This window comes from Hippocampus bargibanti, linkage group LG10 (genome assembly GCF_051943395.1).
Source record: "Hippocampus bargibanti isolate YZ-2025 linkage group LG10, ASM5194339v1, whole genome shotgun sequence".
NCBI classification, from domain to species: Eukaryota; Metazoa; Chordata; class Actinopteri; order Syngnathiformes; family Syngnathidae; genus Hippocampus; species Hippocampus bargibanti.
The window spans coordinates 10,114,917-10,134,081 of NC_142743.1; the positions used below are offsets into that span (position 1 = coordinate 10,114,917).

A 19,165-nucleotide genomic window follows, 5' to 3' on the forward strand; every position below is an offset into this window, starting at 1 on the left:
TTTTCTCATTCGTAAACATGTGAACTTTTCACAAACGCTGTAGTGGCTCCTGAACGCAACACAATAGTCAAAGAGAGGTGAATAAAAAAGTCATTTGACGTTCATAAAGTCATACTATTTTCAAATATACAGAATTTGCACTCTGAAAAGTATTTTTATGATCATTGATATGATGAAATGAACGAGAAATATTTTAAGTTTTATGAGTGCGAATCTGTTAGAAATGGGAGGTTTCAAGAGCGGAATGTATCGCGTTTTCGAGTCTTGTAAATGCGTCACGAGAATAAACAAACGCACACTGCGTCGGCGTTGTGCAAACATATTTTTGGCTTTCTGCTCAGGCATTCTCAAACGTGGATCAACTGGTGTCCATGCCTTAACTTTTTTTCTCATTTATATTAAGGTAAGAGCAGCTTAAGTCAACGACATTTGTTGACAATTTTTAATAGTTCACTGCGCTTGGGCAAAACTGCTCCTGAGCTAGCGAATGAGCTAGCGAGCGAATAGCACTTGGAAGCGTAATAAAAAAGTGCGAAATGTTTCAGAACTACGACATCGCCACGTGTGTCACATTTTTGAGAAACTTCCAAACTACTTTCAGTCTAAATTCGCATTGCTGTGATATTCAATGTGGAATAAACGAAGGTAAGAGCATTGTGTTCTTTGAATCAAAATGGTCACGTTCTACCAGCGGTGTATGATCACGTAATGTTCCGTTATCGTTATTTCGTTGAAGCAAGCAGCAAGTTATGCCTGTTTTGTGGTAAACTGCATAAATGGTGACACTTGGTACACTAAAGCGAGGGGCAAACAGATTGACTGTGTCATCAAACTTTTAATTGAATGTAAGACGTGGGGTCATTTGCCCAACTGCTCGAATGGTAATGTGCACATTATATGAAAAAAAAAAGAAGAAATTAGTTATCGTTAGCTGTATGAAATAAAAACATTGACATTGCACATGTAGAGCATAGCATTTTCCTAGAATACCGTAATCTGATTCAGGCCAAACATTGGTCGGTTCAGTTTGATTCTGGCTATGGCGTTCCTGTGTGGGGTTTGCAAGTTGTGGTTTTCCTATGGGTATTTTGGTTTTCTAACAACTGTACTTGCAAAAAAGACACGTCATTTAAAAATCATTGCACTTTGTCCTTTTGGCTATCTTAGAGTCCCACGCGGTGCCGTCATGGTGTCGTATAAACTGTTGAACCCTGAGGATGTCCACCTATCAGAAGTCAATCGCCTTGTCGAAGAGGACGAAAATCCAGTGAGTTGATACGTTATCAAGTGTGTTGAAAACTCACTTTCTATCCCCCCTCCCGAAGCCCTGAAGAGGAAAACAGAAAATTTCCTGTAGGCAATTCTTTTCATGAATCCTGGATTTTTCCCCCCATTTGTTAGAACAGTTCCCAGGTGACTTAATAAAAACCAACTGATTAATGTTACGGCACCTTACTTAGTCAGAGTGGTTGCGAAACTTTTTTTTGTTGTCTCTATGCTAAATCACACACACCGGAAGCTGCAATGAATTATTTATGATGCAGAAACTGCAAATGGATCGTGTTTACATGAATCATCCACCGGCTGCGGCTCTACTTACCGTTGGTCTTTGACATATTGATATATTTTTTTATGTGCAGTGAAGCGAGACTTTGGATTTTGTTCTACAACAACAGATTGACGATTGGGGAGAAAACATTTATTCGACAGATCAAGCCTAAAAAAAACAACAAAAATTTAGATTTCTGTGTGAAGCTTTTTTGGCAAGGTCTTAATGGCTCTTCTGTTGCTGCTTTGTGTGTTTTTTTTGTTTGTTTTTGACTTCAAGATGGTGCCGCGTGAGTATTTTTTTTTTTTGCTACTGTGAAATGTAAATTTCTCCATTGTGAGACAAATACTCATCTAATCTAATCTAATGGGTATATTAGCATTGGAGTGTCAGTTTTGCGACTCTGTATTAATAGGATGCAAAATATATGAATGTTATCATTCAGCCTGGAAAACTCACTCTTTATGAACTGTACAGTTCTTTTTATGTAACTGTCAGAGATGTTCGGTCGGACACTGTCAACAAAGACTCGAACACGGGAAGATTGTCTTTTACTGCCGGCATGGGACACAGCCATTCGTGACCGACGCCCAACTTCTGCAGCCCTTTGCCAAGCTATGTATTGAGAGTATCTGCAAATTTAAGTGATACATGAGTAAAACATAGTCTTCTTGATTTGAATACCACATCCAGGGACGTCCCGAGCACAAACAACTATAGACAACAGAATGCAGACATTTTAATAGGTTGTCCTTTCCATGAACTGATAGCTTTGTAACCTGGCTAATGAGCTCTTCCTGTGAAGGAGTTTACCAAGTCCTAAATTATGTCCAAGGCCAGATCTCCTACATGTAGATGACAGTTTAACAGGCTGTGTCTGTTTACCTCAGATTGACCCCAGGTTTTCTGTGCTTCCACTGTTGGCCTTGTGTTCGGCAGCCAACTAACATTGAAACTTTTAAATATGATAACTTCTATGCTGCCGATTCTCGATCAAAAACATTTCGTGCAGTTGTTCGTTTCAGTCTTCTAACATTTTTATTACGTGTAGCACAGGTGTCAAAGTCAAGGCCCGCGGGCGAAATCCGGCCCGCCACAAAACCTTTTTTTTCGGCCCGCGAAAGCAAATCAAACTTGTTAAATTCCATGATGATTGCTAAAATCAGAGCCAAGATTTCATATTTTTGGATGTCAACCACAATAAAAGTCATTATTCTTGACTTCAGATTTGAAAACGAGTTATTCATTAATTTGCTGTGTGCTCTATATGTAATATTTGAAGGGATTTAGACATTCTAATGGGTTCCCCAAATTCATAACGACCCTCGAGAGGAAACCATAACTACAATGTGGCCCGCGGCAAAAAATGACTTTGACACCCCTGATGTATAGAATACTTTGTTTGACCTTTTGACCCCTCCAACCTCTTTCAATTATGCTGCTGTAGATTGAAAATGTGCCCATTGTGCTACTATGAAAGGCTTTCTGATTCTGATTCTTATTCTGAAAATAAGCAATGCAAGACTGCTTAATTCAAGCCTTATCCCAATTTATGTTCGGGTAAGCTCGTGTGACACATGTCATCGAGTCTGATGTCGTCTTTTGTCTGAAGGCGTCGCACACAGAAGGAGCCTCCCTGCTTCGCCGTCGTGCTCCGTGCTCGGCCACGACGGGGCTCCTGGTGATCGGCTGTCTACTGCTTCTCCTCTGTGGAGGCTGGCTGCTGGGGACCATGTTCTGGCTTCATCGCCCTTCAAGTCTGCTGCTTCATAGACACCCGCCGCCGGCTCAGGCCACTTCAAAAACCAACGTTAGCGAGGCCTTCCGCGAAGCTTGCGCTTCCATCCCGGAGCCGTGGCGCTTTGACTGTTTCCCGGAAAGAGGCGTGGTGGTGACCAGAGAGATGTGCGAAGCCAGGAACTGTTGCTTCATCTCCACCACTCAACCTAATGGTGTCCCCTGGTGTTTTTATACCCCGGATTTCCCATCCTACTTCGTCAAGTCAGTGAGTGACACAAGCTTGGGGCAGAAGGCGACACTTGTCAAAGATGTGAAGGGTTACTACCCTGCGGATATTCTTACTCTGGAGTTGGATGTCCGCTACGAGACGGACACAAGGTTGCGGGTCAGGGTAAGTGAACCGCTTGCACCACAGTGTATATGTTGTGTGTTCGATTCCAGCTTTGGATTTCGGATGTGGAGTTTGCATGTTGTCCCTGTGCCGAGTGGGTTTTTCTCCGGGTACTCCCAGTTTTCTCCCACATTCCAAAAACATACACGGCAGGCTGATTGAACGCTTCAAATTGTCCCGAGTACTGTCATGATGTCTTATTTTTTGAGGGAGGAACCCTGCTACCGTGCTTTTTCATCATGGCATAAAGTCAGGTCATTAAAAACAAATGATGTTGAATATTAACTCATTCACTGGCATTCCCAAATTTATTCGGGTTTTGTTTTTTCTTGAACATTTTCCCCCCTTCAACTCTGTATAATCTGCACTATTTACTACTTGTGACGTTTTTTTTTTTTTACAGTCGTGTTTTTTACAGTCTTTTTTTTTCTTGCGGGTTGTGTTGATCATTTGCATTTGCTTTTTGTCCATATTAGCTCTTTGTTACAGCTTCAGCTGTTAAAGCGCTATATACTAGCAAGCTATCTATTAGTTATCTATTAACTAGCGGGCTAACTTTCTATCTATTTGAGTTATTCCGGGTTGAGTGAACAGCAGGTATCCATGTGGCTGCCGCTGCTCACCCACAGAAAAACTTATCCTGTGACTGTAAAGGGACCTTGAGAGTTATGAAAGGCACTTAAAAATTAAACTTATTATTATTATTATTATAAATCAATATGTATAGTATTGTATTTTGTACAGCCACCCCCATTTCAAGGTCATATAACTCCAGACCCTTATAATTTAGGAATTAACTTTTTTTTCTCATGAAAGAAGAGAGTCAAATGTTTCTAACGCTGCATTGAATATTTCTGTAGTCCTAAAACTCAATATTTTGGGAGTTCTGCAATTTGAGTGAAAATGAAAAAAAACACTGGCACTGAAGTGGACACATTTCGCAGTGAATGAGTTCATCATTGCGTTTGTACCCCAACTAGATCACAGACCCTTCAAATTCACGCTACGAGGTTCCCATATCTGTTCCCAACGCCAGCAAGAAGGCAGAAAGTCCCGACTACAGCGTGGAGCTCTCCAAGGAACCGTTTGGTCTTGTTGTGAGGAGACTCTCTACAGGAACCGTCCTGTAAGTTACGCATAAATAAATAAATAAATACTATACAGTCCAAAATCTTCCATTCAATTATGAAGGTTCATCTTTATGACGTAATGTATCCAATTGTTTGCTTTCAGCCTGAACACCACCGTTGCCCCTCTCCTTTACGCTGATCAGTTCCTGCAGTTCTCCACCTCCCTGCCCACCGAATTCATCTACGGCCTGGGGGAGCACCGCAGCGGTTTCTTGCATGACGTTCAGTGGAACACGCTCACCTTATGGGCCAGGGATGCGCCTCCAGTGGTGATGTGACCTTCTCGTTCTCCACAAATGTCTTTCGCCAAAGCGTTTTGACCTGGGTGCCGTTTTACAATGTCTGTTTCCTTCCCGCTCAGGAAAAAAGTAACCTGTACGGAGTTCATCCTTTTTACCTCGCAATGGAGAAGGAGAGCAATGCACATGGCTTCTTCCTTTTGAACAGCAATGCGATGGGTCCGTATGTTTCTAAAACATTGTTAAATGAAGGAAGTGCATGATGGGGAAACCACGCAACTTGTGGCTGATTTTGAGGATTTGTTGTTTTTATTATTTTAATTAATTTTATAAAATTAGATATAGCAACAACATACACGCCATTTGATGATTGAAACTCTCAAGTTATTGGAAATTGTGTGGTGTCCCGTTTACAGACTAAATCAGTGTAAAAATGTAACGTGTGGTGATACCTCAGCCATTTAAAAAAAAAAAACTGCTGTTAACGTCCTGATTCTACTCGATCAGATGTTGTCCTGCAACCTCCGCCAGCTCTCACCTGGCGTACAATTGGTGGGATCCTCGACTTTTACATCTTTCTTGGCCCCAATCCTGGATCTGTGATCGAACAATATCTGGACGTAATAGGTAAGTGTGCTCGCGTAATTACCACAAGTGAGGTCCACTCTCTAGCTAGCTCGCTATCTAGCTAACGCACTATCTAGATAGCACGCTATCTAGATAGATAGAGCGGGCGAGTTAGATGTAGAGCGGGCGAGCCAGACAGATAGCTGGCGAGCCGGGCAGATAGCGGGCGAGCCGGACAGATAGCGGGCGAGCCGGACAGATAGCGAGCGAGCCGGACAAATAGCGAGCGAGCCGGACAAATAGCGAGCGAGCTGGACAGATAGCGGGCGGGCTGAACAGATAGTGAGTTAGCTAGACAGATTGCGAGTTAGCTATCGAGCTAGCTAGACAGATCGCGACTTAGCTATTGAGTTAGCTAGACAGATAGCGAGTTAGCTATCGAGCTAGCTAGACAGATAGCGAGCTATCAAGCTCGCTTGATAGCGAGAGAGCTCTCGAGCTCACTTGATAACGAGACAGCTAGCTAGAGAGCTAGACAGCGAGCTCGCTAGCTAGCTAGATAGCGAGCATCTAGCTCGCCCGCTCGACAGATAGTGATCTACCTATATACATTCAGTAAGTATAAATAGCTATATATTATTTTTTAAAACCCTTTTAGTTACTTGATGTTGTGTTTTGGGGCATCGTGGTGCCTGGCATGAGTTTTTTTTTTCTTTATTGCTTTTTCAGAAGTCTCCTCAATGCTAAAATTTGAACCGTTTACCAGTACATTGTACCTCAATTTCTACACCCATACTTTAGGTCGTCCAGCGATGCCCATCTACTGGGCTTTGGGTTACCACCTGTGCCGCTGGGGTTTCAACTCCAGCAACTCCACCTGGGATGTGGTCCGGCGCATGAGGAGTAATGGGATACCTCAGGTATTACAGAATTAGCAAACTGTCCGGTTAAACCACAAAGCACGAAGTCTTTCACAAATATTTGACCTGTTCGGTTTCCAGGATGTTCAGTGGAATGACATTGACTACATGGATCGAATTCTGGACTTTACTTTTGACCCGACAAACTTTGCCACGCTGCCTGATATGGTGAAGGACCTGCACGCTCACAACCAACGCTACGTGATGGTCATTGTAAGCAAGGCCGACCTCGTGTCATCACCGGTTTCATTTTGTGGTCGAGTCTGATGGTCTTTGACCGCAGGATGCTGCGATCAGTAGCGTCCAGCCTGCGGGATCCTACTGGCCGTACGACGAAGGACTCAAGAGAGGCGTTTTCATCAAAGACACCGAAGGAAAAACGCTCATTGGGAAGGTGAGAAGTGAGAACAATTTGTGTTTTGGTCACGCTAACGCTACCTAGCTAATTTTCAAAACATTTTTTAAACCAAGCTCCTCTTCCATGTAAAACTCCCTCAAAATGTCCTTATCTCATTCACTGCCATTCGCGAATTTATTTGGGAAGTGAAAATATGCTTTTTCTTGCGGGGTGGGTTGATAAAGCGCTGGTCAGACCTCAGAGTGGGGTGGCGTAGCCAAGCATGGGGTACATCTTCTGCCCCATAAAGGAATTTTAAAACATTGTTCTCTTGTTCCCAGGTGTGGCCAGGCCTGACTGCATTTCCCGATTTCTCTGATAACGTCACTCACGAATGGTGGTATGAGAATCTTAAGAAATTCCACGATCAGGTGCCATTCGATGGATTATGGATTGTAAGTATCGTCATTTTGGGATATTTGGAATCGTTTCTTCAAAATTGATATATCCCAACATCCCCTGATCTTTCGTTTAGGACATGAATGAGCCGTCAAATTTCGTTGATGGTTCAACTAATGGCTGCCCGTCAAACAATCTGGATGATCCTCCATACACTCCAAGTGGGTGAAATGGATTCGACATGCAAAAACACCATAACGGTATCCATTTGGTAAAATCCATTTTGTATAACTCACACGTACCACACGTGTGATTCATTTTTAGGTGTACTAGGAGGCCTCCTGCGCGCCAAAACGATTTGCGCATCATCACAGCAGAAACAGTCGATACACTACAACATTCATAGCCTGTACGGACTCATGGAAGGCGAGGCATCTGCAAGGTCCTTAAATTCGTCAAAATCTGTTTTCTGATTTTCTTTTTTTTTTTGTATTACCGTAAAGTCTCATTATATCGATATTCTCGGGAGTCGGAAAAAATATCGATATAACCGCACTATCGATATATCCGATCCTGCGGCATGTAAATTTTCTCCTTGCGTTCATAGAAATAGTATCATAATAAGCAGTACTATCGATATAACGAGACTTTACTGTATTTTTTATTTGATGGGTCATCTTGTCACTTCTCCAGCGCTCTGAGAAGGATCTTGGCTAAGAGACCTTTTGTGATCGCTCGCTCCACCTTCCCAAGTCAGGGCAAATACACTGGCCACTGGCTTGGAGACAACAGGAGTCAATGGCATGACCTTTACTCCTCCATCGCAGGTCAGTAAGAAAAATGATAAGCCCGCGCTTCCACACATTTTGTTAATAGTCCTTATCTCAGACATAATGCTGTTTTTCTGTGATTTTTTTTTTTTTGTCTCATGAAACTTCGTCAAACCTTTTCATCTATCCCCCTCCCCCTGTTACGCATCTTTTTTTTCTCCCCTTTCAGGCATCCTAAATTTTAACCTCCTTGGCATCCCGTTGGTGGGATCTGACGTCTGTGGCTTCAGCGAGCAACCGCAAGAGGAGCTGTGCGTCCGCTGGACCCAGTTGGGGGCTTTCTATCCTTTTACTCGCAACCACAACGCCATCGATATGAAGGTTTGAACCCTCAGAATACAAACAACCAAGCTACGTGATATCACTTGTGATGTATTTGCTACTCTTGTTGCTCTGACGTGAGAATTTTTTTGCTCCTCAAAATTCAAATGTATCTTCCTGTTCCTAGCCACAAGACCCGACGGCGTTCAGCCCGTTGGCCCGCGCCGCCATGCAGCGAGCTCTGCTGCTTCGTTATTCTCTCTTCCCGCTCCTCTACACTCTTTTCCATCACGCACACGCAAAGGGGCACACTGTCGCACGGCCGCTCCTCTTCGAGTAAGTACAAGAGCGAAATGAAATGTGCTTCCGTTATTTTCTCTGCAAGGAAAAGAAACATAAAGAATGAAAATGGTGATTGATTCATCATATAATGAAAGTTGAAGGCATTCCCAATTTTTTGCGCTGCACTTCATTGTGGTAAATATAAAAAAATAATAATGAAAAACAGTATGGGAGGCGGGTACTAAGTGTGCCACTTTCAAAATAAGATTTATTGATTGAAATTATGACAGTGTGCCAAAGAATGATGTTATTTTTCCAGCCATATTATTTATGTATGTATTTATTTGATTATTTGTTTGATTATTTATTTGAGTGTCTACAATACATCCTAATTTATATAGCTCTTTCACAACCGCTGCAGCAATAACAAAGCGCTTCACATAATAGTCAACAAAAAGCAAAATAATTAACACAACAGGAACATAAAAACATGGACAGTTGTGCTATCTTACCGCCTTTCCCCATGTACTCTATGATGTTTGAGTACTAGACAAACACTTTATTACATGAGGCAGTTCGAGATGACTGAGAAGAGGATGAAAGCCTCCTTTTCACCAGTGGATCAGATATGTCATGGTGGAATGTGCACGTCTGCTACAAGCTAAGTTTTGAAAGCAAACATAAAGTTGTGGCATCCTTTGACGAAAAGATAGTCTGTCACATCTCCTATCTGTCCCACGTAAAATTGCTTCAATTCCAAGCCGCGATAGTTCCACATACGCATCGGCATCGCATGTTTGATCATGTATTTATTTTATTTATGTATTTATCGCCCTCTCAACAGATTCCCGAAGGACACAAAAACGTACAGTATCGATAAGCAGTTCCTCTGGGGGAGGAGCCTACTGATAACTCCAGTTTTAGATCCCGGTGTGGATTTTGTGGAGGGTTACTTCCCAGAGGGTCTCTGGTATGACTTCTACACGGTGAGTTAAGACACCGGATATCACCCGCCTGGCAGGTTGTCTTCCCTGTCGTGGATTTCTCAACATATCTGCTGGTGTCCCTTCATCCCAGGGTGACTCCCTAAACAGTACCGGGGAAGAGGTACGACTCTCCGCTCCTCTCGATAAGATCAACTTGCACTTGAGGGAAGGATCTATCGTTCCGACGCAGGTAATCACTGAAGTTGTAGATGTCAAAGATATTGGTGATTTTGTCACAGTACCCCGATGGTCAAGTTTTGGAGTGTAGCTTAGGCCAGTGGTGTGAAAACCTGTGCTGAAGAGCAACGTTTTGGTTTAGACATCAGATGGATGAGATGGTTTAAGTGTGTAACGTTGCTAAAGTCCTTCGTTCACATTATTAGCCCAAACTTTAAAAAAAGCACTTTCATTTCGAAGAGTCAACAGGTTCACTTGTGTGTTTTTGCGAATGTTTATTGACATTGCGGCGCTCCTCAATTTCAATCAAAATTATGTCATCCGAAATGCATGCAGAATGAAGACAAATGAAGGAATACATTTTAATTAAGGCTTGGGAAACAAATTAGGCAATTATTCTTATAGCTTAGCCATAGTTGCTGCTACTACAGCTGTCGTGAAAGCGAAGTCAAGAATACATTTTGATTGTAGTGTCAGCCTCATCAAACTTTTGGATTGGATTTGCCTTTATTAGTCTCGCAGTGGAGAAATTTACATTTCACAGCAGCAAAGTTATGAAAGGAATGAAAGTAGAAAAACAAAATACATGAGCTGCTGGAATGGTTTGGATGGTTGTTCGAAAACTAGACATAATCATCTGCCTTTGTCCAAATGAATATTAACTCATTCACTGCCAGACGATGCGCAAAAATATGTCCACTCCAGTGCCCGGGTTTTTGCCATTTTCACTCAAATTGCCATAGCCACAAAATATTGAGTTTTAGGACTACATAAATATTCAATGCAGCGTAAGAAACCTTCGCCTCTCTTCTTTCATCAGAAAAAAAAGAGTTCATTGCTAGGTTATATGGGTCTGGAGGTGTCTGCGCTTTAAATCCCGGTGGCTGTACAAAAGGCAAATGTTGCCCCTTGTGGGAGGGAAAAACATTGCCGGAGGTCTTACCAGCGCTTTATCGGCACCCCACCGCAAGAAAAACCTAAACCCGAATAAATTCAGGAAAGGCGCTCCACATCATATTTTCAATTCCCGAATAAATTCGAGAATGGCAGCGAATGAGTTGGGGACATTTTGAGGGAATTTTACGTTGAAGAGGAGGAGCTTGGCAAAAAAAATGGTTTTGAAAATTAGCTAGCTAGTGTTAGCGTGACCAAAACACTTGTAAAATTGTTTTTATTGCTAACTGTAAAAAAATGTCACAAGTAGTAAATAGTGCAAACTATCCCAAGTTCAATGGGAAAAAAAATGTTCAACCCAAAACCGTTTCAACCCAATAGAAGTTTTCAAAAATGTTTACATATTCTTATTGACAGACCCCCAACCTGACTTTGTGGGTGAGCAGCGGGCAGCCTCTTCATCTCATCACCGCCTTGTCAAAGAACGGCACCGCCTGTGGCGATTTGTTTTGGGATGACGGCGAAAGCCTCGATACCTTTGAGACCGGCCAGTACGACTACATCGTCTTCAGTGCAGCTGAGGTAACCGCACATTTGCTTATTCCAATTCAAGCCACAACTAGAAAAACCGGTTCACTTGTCACAACATTCACATGTACACATTCAAAAGCGACTGTGGGACAACGTATGGCAACAATCGCTACTTTGGCTCATATCCGTCCGTGTACAGCAGACATAGGCAAACTACGGCGCGCGGGCCACATACGGTCCGTTAGGCTTTTTAATCCTGCCCGCCGAACTTGTCCAAATTATAGTAAAAACAGTGTCTGAAAGTCATAACAAAAGATAGCGGACAAGAGGGCAGACAACACTGAAAAGCTGCCTGCCCCATTTTTCACAACTTGAAACGCAATAAAACGAGCAATCACAAAAAAAAAGATTGTCGCAAAATATAAAGTTGATATTTTATAACAAGGCTGTACTTACCACAAATGCCACCTTCCTTAATTTACGGTAAATATCCATGGGTGTAGATTTTGCTCCAGTTATTATTTGTCGTCATTGTGCACAATGCAATGTTTGCGTTCCCTGCTACAAGCCACTAAGCGCCTTTCATACCTCTCAAGTACACTTTACAGTCACGGTTTAATGTAAATGTACGTTTTGTAGCGTCACAAATTTTGTTAGCTTCTTTTGAATCTTTCTTCTGGGGCTGAAGTTCTGTGCATCTACTTTGGAAAATGATTTGCAAATGCACGACCTTATAACGCTTGGGAAAGTCCGGAAGAAAGAAGCAGGCTTCTGATTGGCTGCAGTGCCGAGTATGCAAATTTCAACTGCAGGTAGCTTATGTCTGTGTGTTTAGCAACGATACACTTGTACTGTTTGTGCGTGAAGGCGAGCGAGGGCGTCCGTGGCGAGTTTGTAGAGCGCGCGGTCAGGACAATCCATCCATGATTTTGCGGAGTTTAACACAAGTAGATATAATTGAGCTTGAGTATTTCGTTGTGTAATATGTTTTGAATGTTGAAAGTGATTCTATTTTTCAATAAATCTTGATTTCTTTAACTTTGCACCTTTGATTGAAACTTATCAAAAACAGACGCAATCTTGCTAAATCACAGTGCGTATGTTATTTTAATCTATTTACATTTCTTCCTCCCAGTATCTGCGAAATAGTATGTAAATGACATATCTTGCATATTCCTTGAGACAAATTTATTGACTGATCAGGGATATTTTTCACATTTGAAAGAGAGTTAATAAATTGGGTTGTAGTGTTCTTACCGTGCTATGAGGTTTGCACACACTACATTTTATTGCTATAGTATATCCGGTCCAAACACTCCCTCCAAATGCTCCTGGCCTCGGCACCTCTGTCAAATCTTAGAACCCATTGTGGCCCGCGAGTCAAAAAGTTTGCCCACCCCTGGTGTACAGGATGAAAAATGCTAACTCGTTTCTACCATTGCGCCCGTAGCAAACGATGAGCTCGAACGTGCTGCACAACCACTTGGAGGCGTCGTACATCACAGTGGAGACGGTGTCTTTCTACGGTGTGAAGCAAAAGCCGAGCAAGGTTCTGGTCAACTTGAGAAATGTCACCTTCACCTACAGGAGCAACCAGGTGGGACATGAGAGATGCATTATTACTATTACTATTACTATTACTATTACTATTACTATTACTATTACTATTACTATTACTATTACTATTACTATTACTATTACTACTATCAGTACTGTCAGTACTAAGGCAGTGATGGGGTTAGGTGTCCCAGCTACCACAAGTCTCCCTGTCTAAGTGAGCATGCCACATAGACAGTAGGTTATTGTAGGGCTTGTCTACCTACGCATGTAAAGCCTGGACCCAGCAGATTGCGTGGAGGAAACCACTAGACTGGTTCAAAGGGCATGAAGGTGGGCCCAGCAAAGCGTTGTGGAGCGCAAGCAGGGCACAGTGAGACACGTAGAACACTGTAGTCATCCACTGCATCCCGACCCATCCCCAGTCGTCTTGACTCTGTCTTGCCACTGAATTCAGATGGGCTGGGACGAGAGAGCGAGGCAGACGACATTGCACAACTCTCCTTCACTTTAATCAAACTCACGCGCAAGTCATCTTCTCCACCCCTCATTCCAGTGAAGATGGTCATCTCTTGCCAAAGAGGACGAACACCACTATCACTACTATCACTATTACTAGTATTACTATTACTAATATTACTATTACTAGTATTACTACTACAGTAAAGTCTCGTTATATCGATATCGGATATATCGAAAGTCCCGGTTATATCGATACTATTTCTATGCACGCACGGAGAAAATTACATGCAAACAGGGTCGGATATATCGATAGTCCCGGTTATATCGATATTTTTTCGGACTCCCTTGAATATCGATATAACGAGACTTTACTGTATTATTATTATTACTATTTTAAAACAGATTCTTATCTTACAGACAGTGTATTGTCGGTGTTCAAATACCTGACATGTTTCGGCGTCTACTTTCGCCTTCGTCTGAATCTGAATCTGTTTTAAATTAGATATCAGGTAGACAGGATGAACTTAATCCAACTATTATTACTATTACTACTATTTTTACTATTACTACAATTACTTTTTATTTGTATTTTTATTGTTATTTGTATTTGTATTTTTATTTTTATTTGTATTTTTACTAGTAGTATTAGTATTAATATTAGTAATAGTATTTGTATTAATATTAGTAATAGTATTAGTAATAGTATTAGTAATAGTATTAGTATTATTGTTCTTAGCATTGTTGTTGTTGGTATTGTTATTAGTATTATTAGTATTAGCATTATTATTATTAGTAGTAGTACATTTATTATTAGTATTGTTGTTGGTAGTATAATAATAATAATAATAATAATAATAATAATAATTATTATTATTATTATTATTATTATTATTATTATTATTATTATTATTTGTAGTAGTAGAAATAGTATTATTCTTGTTGTTATTATTGTTATTACTGCATTGTTATTGGGTGGAGGGGCGGGGGCACTGCTTATGGTACAAGTACACCTAAACATAGATTGGCAGGCTGAGATTATATCCTGAAATTTGTCAGTCAAGCTTTGGTCATCAACACAACATGGTTCATTTTTTTTTTTAACTGGCCCTTATTAATCGTTACTTCACTGTCTCTTTCTGTCCTCGCAGGTTTTATCGGTAGCTGATCTCGGCCTGAACCTAAATAAGAACTTCACCATCAGCTGGGTGTGAGCCCCGTGATCGATTGCTTTGTTCTACCGTGGCTGCTGGTAGTTCTCCAACTAAACCTGAGAATCTGATTGCCTGAAATCAATAGACACTCTTAACACATGCGGTCATGAAGATTTTTTTTAAATTGACTTGACTTACCTTTACCCATGGAGGTTGTTTTCATTGTGGTTGCATGTTCCTAGCAAATATATCAAATATATTTTATATGATGAGAAAGAATGGTCCCTATATTTTGATATGAACCCAGACATAGATGACATTTATGGTTGAATGCAATAGTATATATATTGCATATTTGAAAGAAAAAATAGACTAGTACAGACCTATTTGTCTTGCTGGTAAGGACAAAGTTTGGATGAGAATATGGACCTCAAGTTGAATGTGAGAGATGTGGAATTCACATTGCGCTTAAATTTAGAATGCCCTGAGCCTTTTATTTTGTCACATAATCCTGTGTAAAATATTCATGTTCAGTAGGATCTAATTTATGTATTTGAAATCCTTGCCGCCCCTTCACACCAGCAAGCTGTGATGTGCAATAACCAGGAGACATTTGACAGTGCTGCTACTTTTTGCACTAATTTATGAGAAGAACACTGGTGCCTTGTGATTTATTTAGCGTTTTTCTCTACAGTTGCTGCTTGTCATGTTGTTATGTTGGCCCATCTTGTTTTTGTCGTGTGGTGCAGCAATAAAGTTTGTTTTGAAAGTACAGTGATCCCCTACTATTTTGCGGTTCACTTATCGTGGGTTCAGTGCATCGCATATTTTTTTTTTCAGTAAAAAAAAAAGAAAGTGTGTGTATATACTCCTATAGTCTTTGTCTCAAATATATTAAATTATTCACTGCCAGACAATGTGCAAAAATGTGTCCACTCCAGTGCCAGGGTTTTTGTCATTGTCACTCGATTCCAGGACCCACAGAATTTTAAGTTTTAGGACTACATAAACATTCAGTTCTGCAAAGGAAACCTTAGACACTCTTTTTCATCAGAAAAAAAGAGTTAATTCCTAAATTTTATTGGTCTGGAGTTATTTGAGCTTGAAAGGAGGCTGTCCAAAATACAATGCAATACATACATATTTGTTTATACAGTATAGCGCTTTAACAACAGCTGAAGCTGGAAGAAAGCGCTAACATGGAAAAGGGGAAATGCTGCCCCCTTGTGGAAGGAAAAAAACATTACTAGAGGCCATGGCCAGCGCTTTATTAGGCACGACAAGAAATCAAAACGCGAAGAAATTCGGAAATGGCACTTGAGGTCATATTTTCAATTTCAGAAGAAATTTGTGAATGGCAGTGAATGAGTTAATAATAATGCATTAAATTTACAAGTGCCTTTCAAATCACCCAAGGACACTTTACAATTAAAAGAACAATAAACACCAGAACAATACAACCATAAATAAAATGATAAATAATAAGAGCTGCTTAAAGGACAACCGACGTCTCTGGACAAGTTGTGTCCATAATTTGTAAAATCACTTCAAATGACTTCTACTGAGCGTATTTTACAAAGATTCCACGGCATATAACTATATTTTACGTTTTAAGACTCGCGCTGAATATTCAGGAAGTCTTATTTTTGAGTTTGTGGCATTTTATGTGATGAGCAGACACAGCGCTATCCTTGGTAAACTGTATTGACCGTGACTTGTTGCATCAGCCGACATGGGAAGATTGGGAACATTTACACACATGCGCAGTAGATGACAAATGCAAGGTACGGCAAGTGTGTGCGTCCAAACAACCTGTATATCACTGTTGAGGTTAATCCACCACATTGTTAATGACGATGCCTGACATGACGTCACGTCTGGAACGCCCCTGACCGAGAAAACGACACACAATGCATTTTGGGTATACTTTGTTTGATCTGAAATACGGTCTGATCCGTGTTGATGGCGAAATTAGAAAGAAACATAAATAACGCGATGGTGAATCGTTGTGTTTTGCACCAATACTACTATTTGATTGTAGTTGACACAAATTCACAGCAGACAAATCAGCCCATTTCCAATGGATCTTGGGCGCCATCTTGTGCATTTTCTGGGACGCTACATTGGAGTTCCAATGGCTCGAATTGATACGCAAGTACTTCTTTAATTGATTGCAAACATTTATGCTTTCCTCTTCAGAACTATTTGAATCATATTCATAACTGGATGAGTAACAAGAAAGCATCTTCTCCGAATCTGAAGCCATTGTTTTGATTCTAGAGCAAGGCGAAGACGTCTTGGCGTGACGTCACGAACAAGGGGGCGGAAACTTCTGAAACTCGCAAATTCCGGGGTCATTTTGAAGTAGTTTTGGGACACTAACTCGTTTTATTGGTGTTTTGCATTTGACTAAAAATATCATCCTGCGTGTTTTTGGTATTTTGGATTGGATTGGATTGGATATGCCTTTATTAGTCTCACAGTGGAGAAATTTACATTTCACAGCAACAAAGTGATGGAAGGAATGAAAGTAGAAAAACTTTCAGATGCAGAAGATTTTCAGATTTTAGATGCTATAAAACGTTTTTCTGATGTCAGTTAGGAAACAAAAAAAATGGTGTCGGTTGTCCTTTAAACTAAACTGTGAATTAAATTTTAAACAGATGGGGTGGGATTTTAAAGTTAAGTATACATACTTTTTTTCATGCTGGTACTCACAAACGATTGCACACAAATTCCTCAGGGAGGGGCGTGGGGGCTGGATCAGGGGTGGGGTTTGGGGGGGCGGCGTCCCTACTTGCAGATTTTCACCTATTGCAGGGTTCTTGTCCCCGTTGAACGGGAAAAACGGGGGATTGCTCCATTCCAGTGGACGAATGTGGCAATTTTCACCTGTACTACCCTTTCTCAGCCGCTGTGTGGTAGTATATCCACGTTTGTACTGTATGCTTTCAGGCAATGTTTCTTCTACTTGCTCGAGGTACCGAACCCAGTTCATATATGTAAGGCTGTAAATAGGCCAGTTCGTTCACATGCTAACTGTTTCCAGATGACGCACAAATCAGTCATTCATCGATTATAGTGCGGGCGGGCCGGGGAGGCTGCGAAAGAAAAGAGCAGCGGGGGTCTGTCTAAACTCTAAAAGCATTCTGCTCCCCTCACAGGGGCATTTCCTGTCTGGATTTGGGAGGATTAGTTATTGTGTGTGGGGGGCTTTCGGTCTACGACGACTTTGTTCTGGCATCGAATAATTTAAAAAAAGGTTTAAAGTCGTTAAGAGCATTAATAAAGCAGGCACGAAACATTTTGATAGGTGACATAAAAACAGATTTCCCATTTGTGTCTGGTGTGGAATGCTTTTCTTTTTAAACGTGGCACTTTGTGGTCTTGAGACTTGACAAAGGCCTAACAAACCATGCGTGCATAGTTTCTTTCCTTATGTCCATAGCATGAAGTATTTTTGAGGATTGGACATTGTCGACTCGTCGTCCCACTTCCTGGCCAGGATTTTTATGAGACTATAAATATTACACTGTCCCCATTTCAAAACAATTCTGGCCATATCTCATTGGTCTTGAACGTTTTTATACCAAGTGAAAGCTCAACAATAACAAATGTTGAACTCTTTGATGGACCCTGTAAACCGATAACACGATGAACTAACTGTCCACCTTAGTAACTATTGTCCTTGAAAGGGTTAACATAGAAATTTGATTTTTTTATACACAGTGATAAGGCAGTGTATGTGTATTTACTTAGCATATTAATGAAATCACTTAATGTATGGATGCATATGTACATTTACTTAGCTTTTCGTGTTAACAATCTGTTTGTTGCAAATCGACCAACCACATAACTGCATGAATAGATAAACCCTCACAGTTTTTTTTTCCAATTTTCTTTTTTTTTTTTTTTTTTTGGGGGGGGGGGGGGTAAGCCAACCTCTGTCTTTGGAAAAATGCGCATTGGGGAAGTTATGAGTGTTTTGAAGAATGTTTTAGGTTTAAGAAAAAACAAATATTCCCAACACTTTCCAATCAGTCTCCAAGATAGGCTGTGTGTGTGTGTGTGTGTGTGTGTGTGTGAGTGTGTGTGTGTGTGTGTGTGTGTGTGTGTGTGTGTGTGTGTGTGTGTGTGTGTGTGTGTGTGTGTGTGTGTGCGTGTGTGTGCGTGTGTGTGTGCGTGTGCGTGTGCGTGTGTGTGTGTGTGTGTGTGTGTTTGTGTGTGTTTGTGTGCGTGTGCGTGTGTGTGTGTGAATCGAAGTGTCAGGTGACTCCGACACACCCAACAGACAGGAGAGGACAGGCTGATTATTTATGAGTAACAACCACACCTTGCTAAGAAGTTTCCTCTCATCCCCGAATGAAATATTATGTAACCACAATGGACCCAAATGCGTGGCATGAGTATACCTAATGTTGTGTCCCACGAGGGAGTTTTGACAAGGATAATGTATTTTTCTCTTATGCCCTTGGTTTCCCATAGAAAATGTATATTGAAAACGTATATTTTTTTAAAGAATTTTATGGGTTTATTAAAAATCCCTATTTATTATTTAAATAGAGATCACTTGTATGCATACTTTCGCTATGTGCGGGTTGGCCTAATCACGATTCCCCGCGAATGGGTGACTGTTCTTAAAAAATGATAAAATTGTAAGCAGCTGGGTTCGGCCTCCCATGAAATCATATTCATGCCTAATTCATCACAGCCTTTCATACAATATGAAATGTATATTTTATTGTATGCGTGAAATTCCAGA

The 19,165-nt window shown here is 41.0% G+C and overlaps 1 protein-coding gene across 2 annotated transcripts; it reads left to right on the forward strand.

Moving 5' to 3' along the window:
• Positions 1-270: 270 nt before the first annotated feature.
• On the forward strand, positions 271-15,175 carry gaa2 (alpha glucosidase 2). 2 transcript variants are annotated; one of them, XM_089005545.1, is made up of 21 exons: positions 271-397; positions 1,146-1,267; positions 3,162-3,680; positions 4,661-4,806; positions 4,914-5,079; positions 5,172-5,268; positions 5,557-5,676; positions 6,418-6,536; positions 6,618-6,749; positions 6,820-6,930; positions 7,215-7,328; positions 7,409-7,493; positions 7,597-7,714; positions 7,966-8,099; positions 8,272-8,423; positions 8,551-8,699; positions 9,490-9,631; positions 9,723-9,821; positions 11,120-11,284; positions 12,684-12,830; positions 14,401-15,175. In XM_089005545.1, the coding sequence occupies exons 1-21, from the start codon at positions 271-273 to the stop codon at positions 14,461-14,463; spliced, it is 3,027 nt and encodes a 1,008-aa protein (XP_088861671.1). In that variant the 3' UTR covers positions 14,464-15,175. The 2 variants fall into 2 exon arrangements, with proteins under 2 accessions (XP_088861671.1, XP_088861670.1); XM_089005544.1 differs by lacking the exon at positions 271-397 and adding an exon at positions 494-645 and having other exon boundaries at positions 1,168-1,267.
• The last annotated feature ends 3,990 nt before the right edge of the window (positions 15,176-19,165 follow it).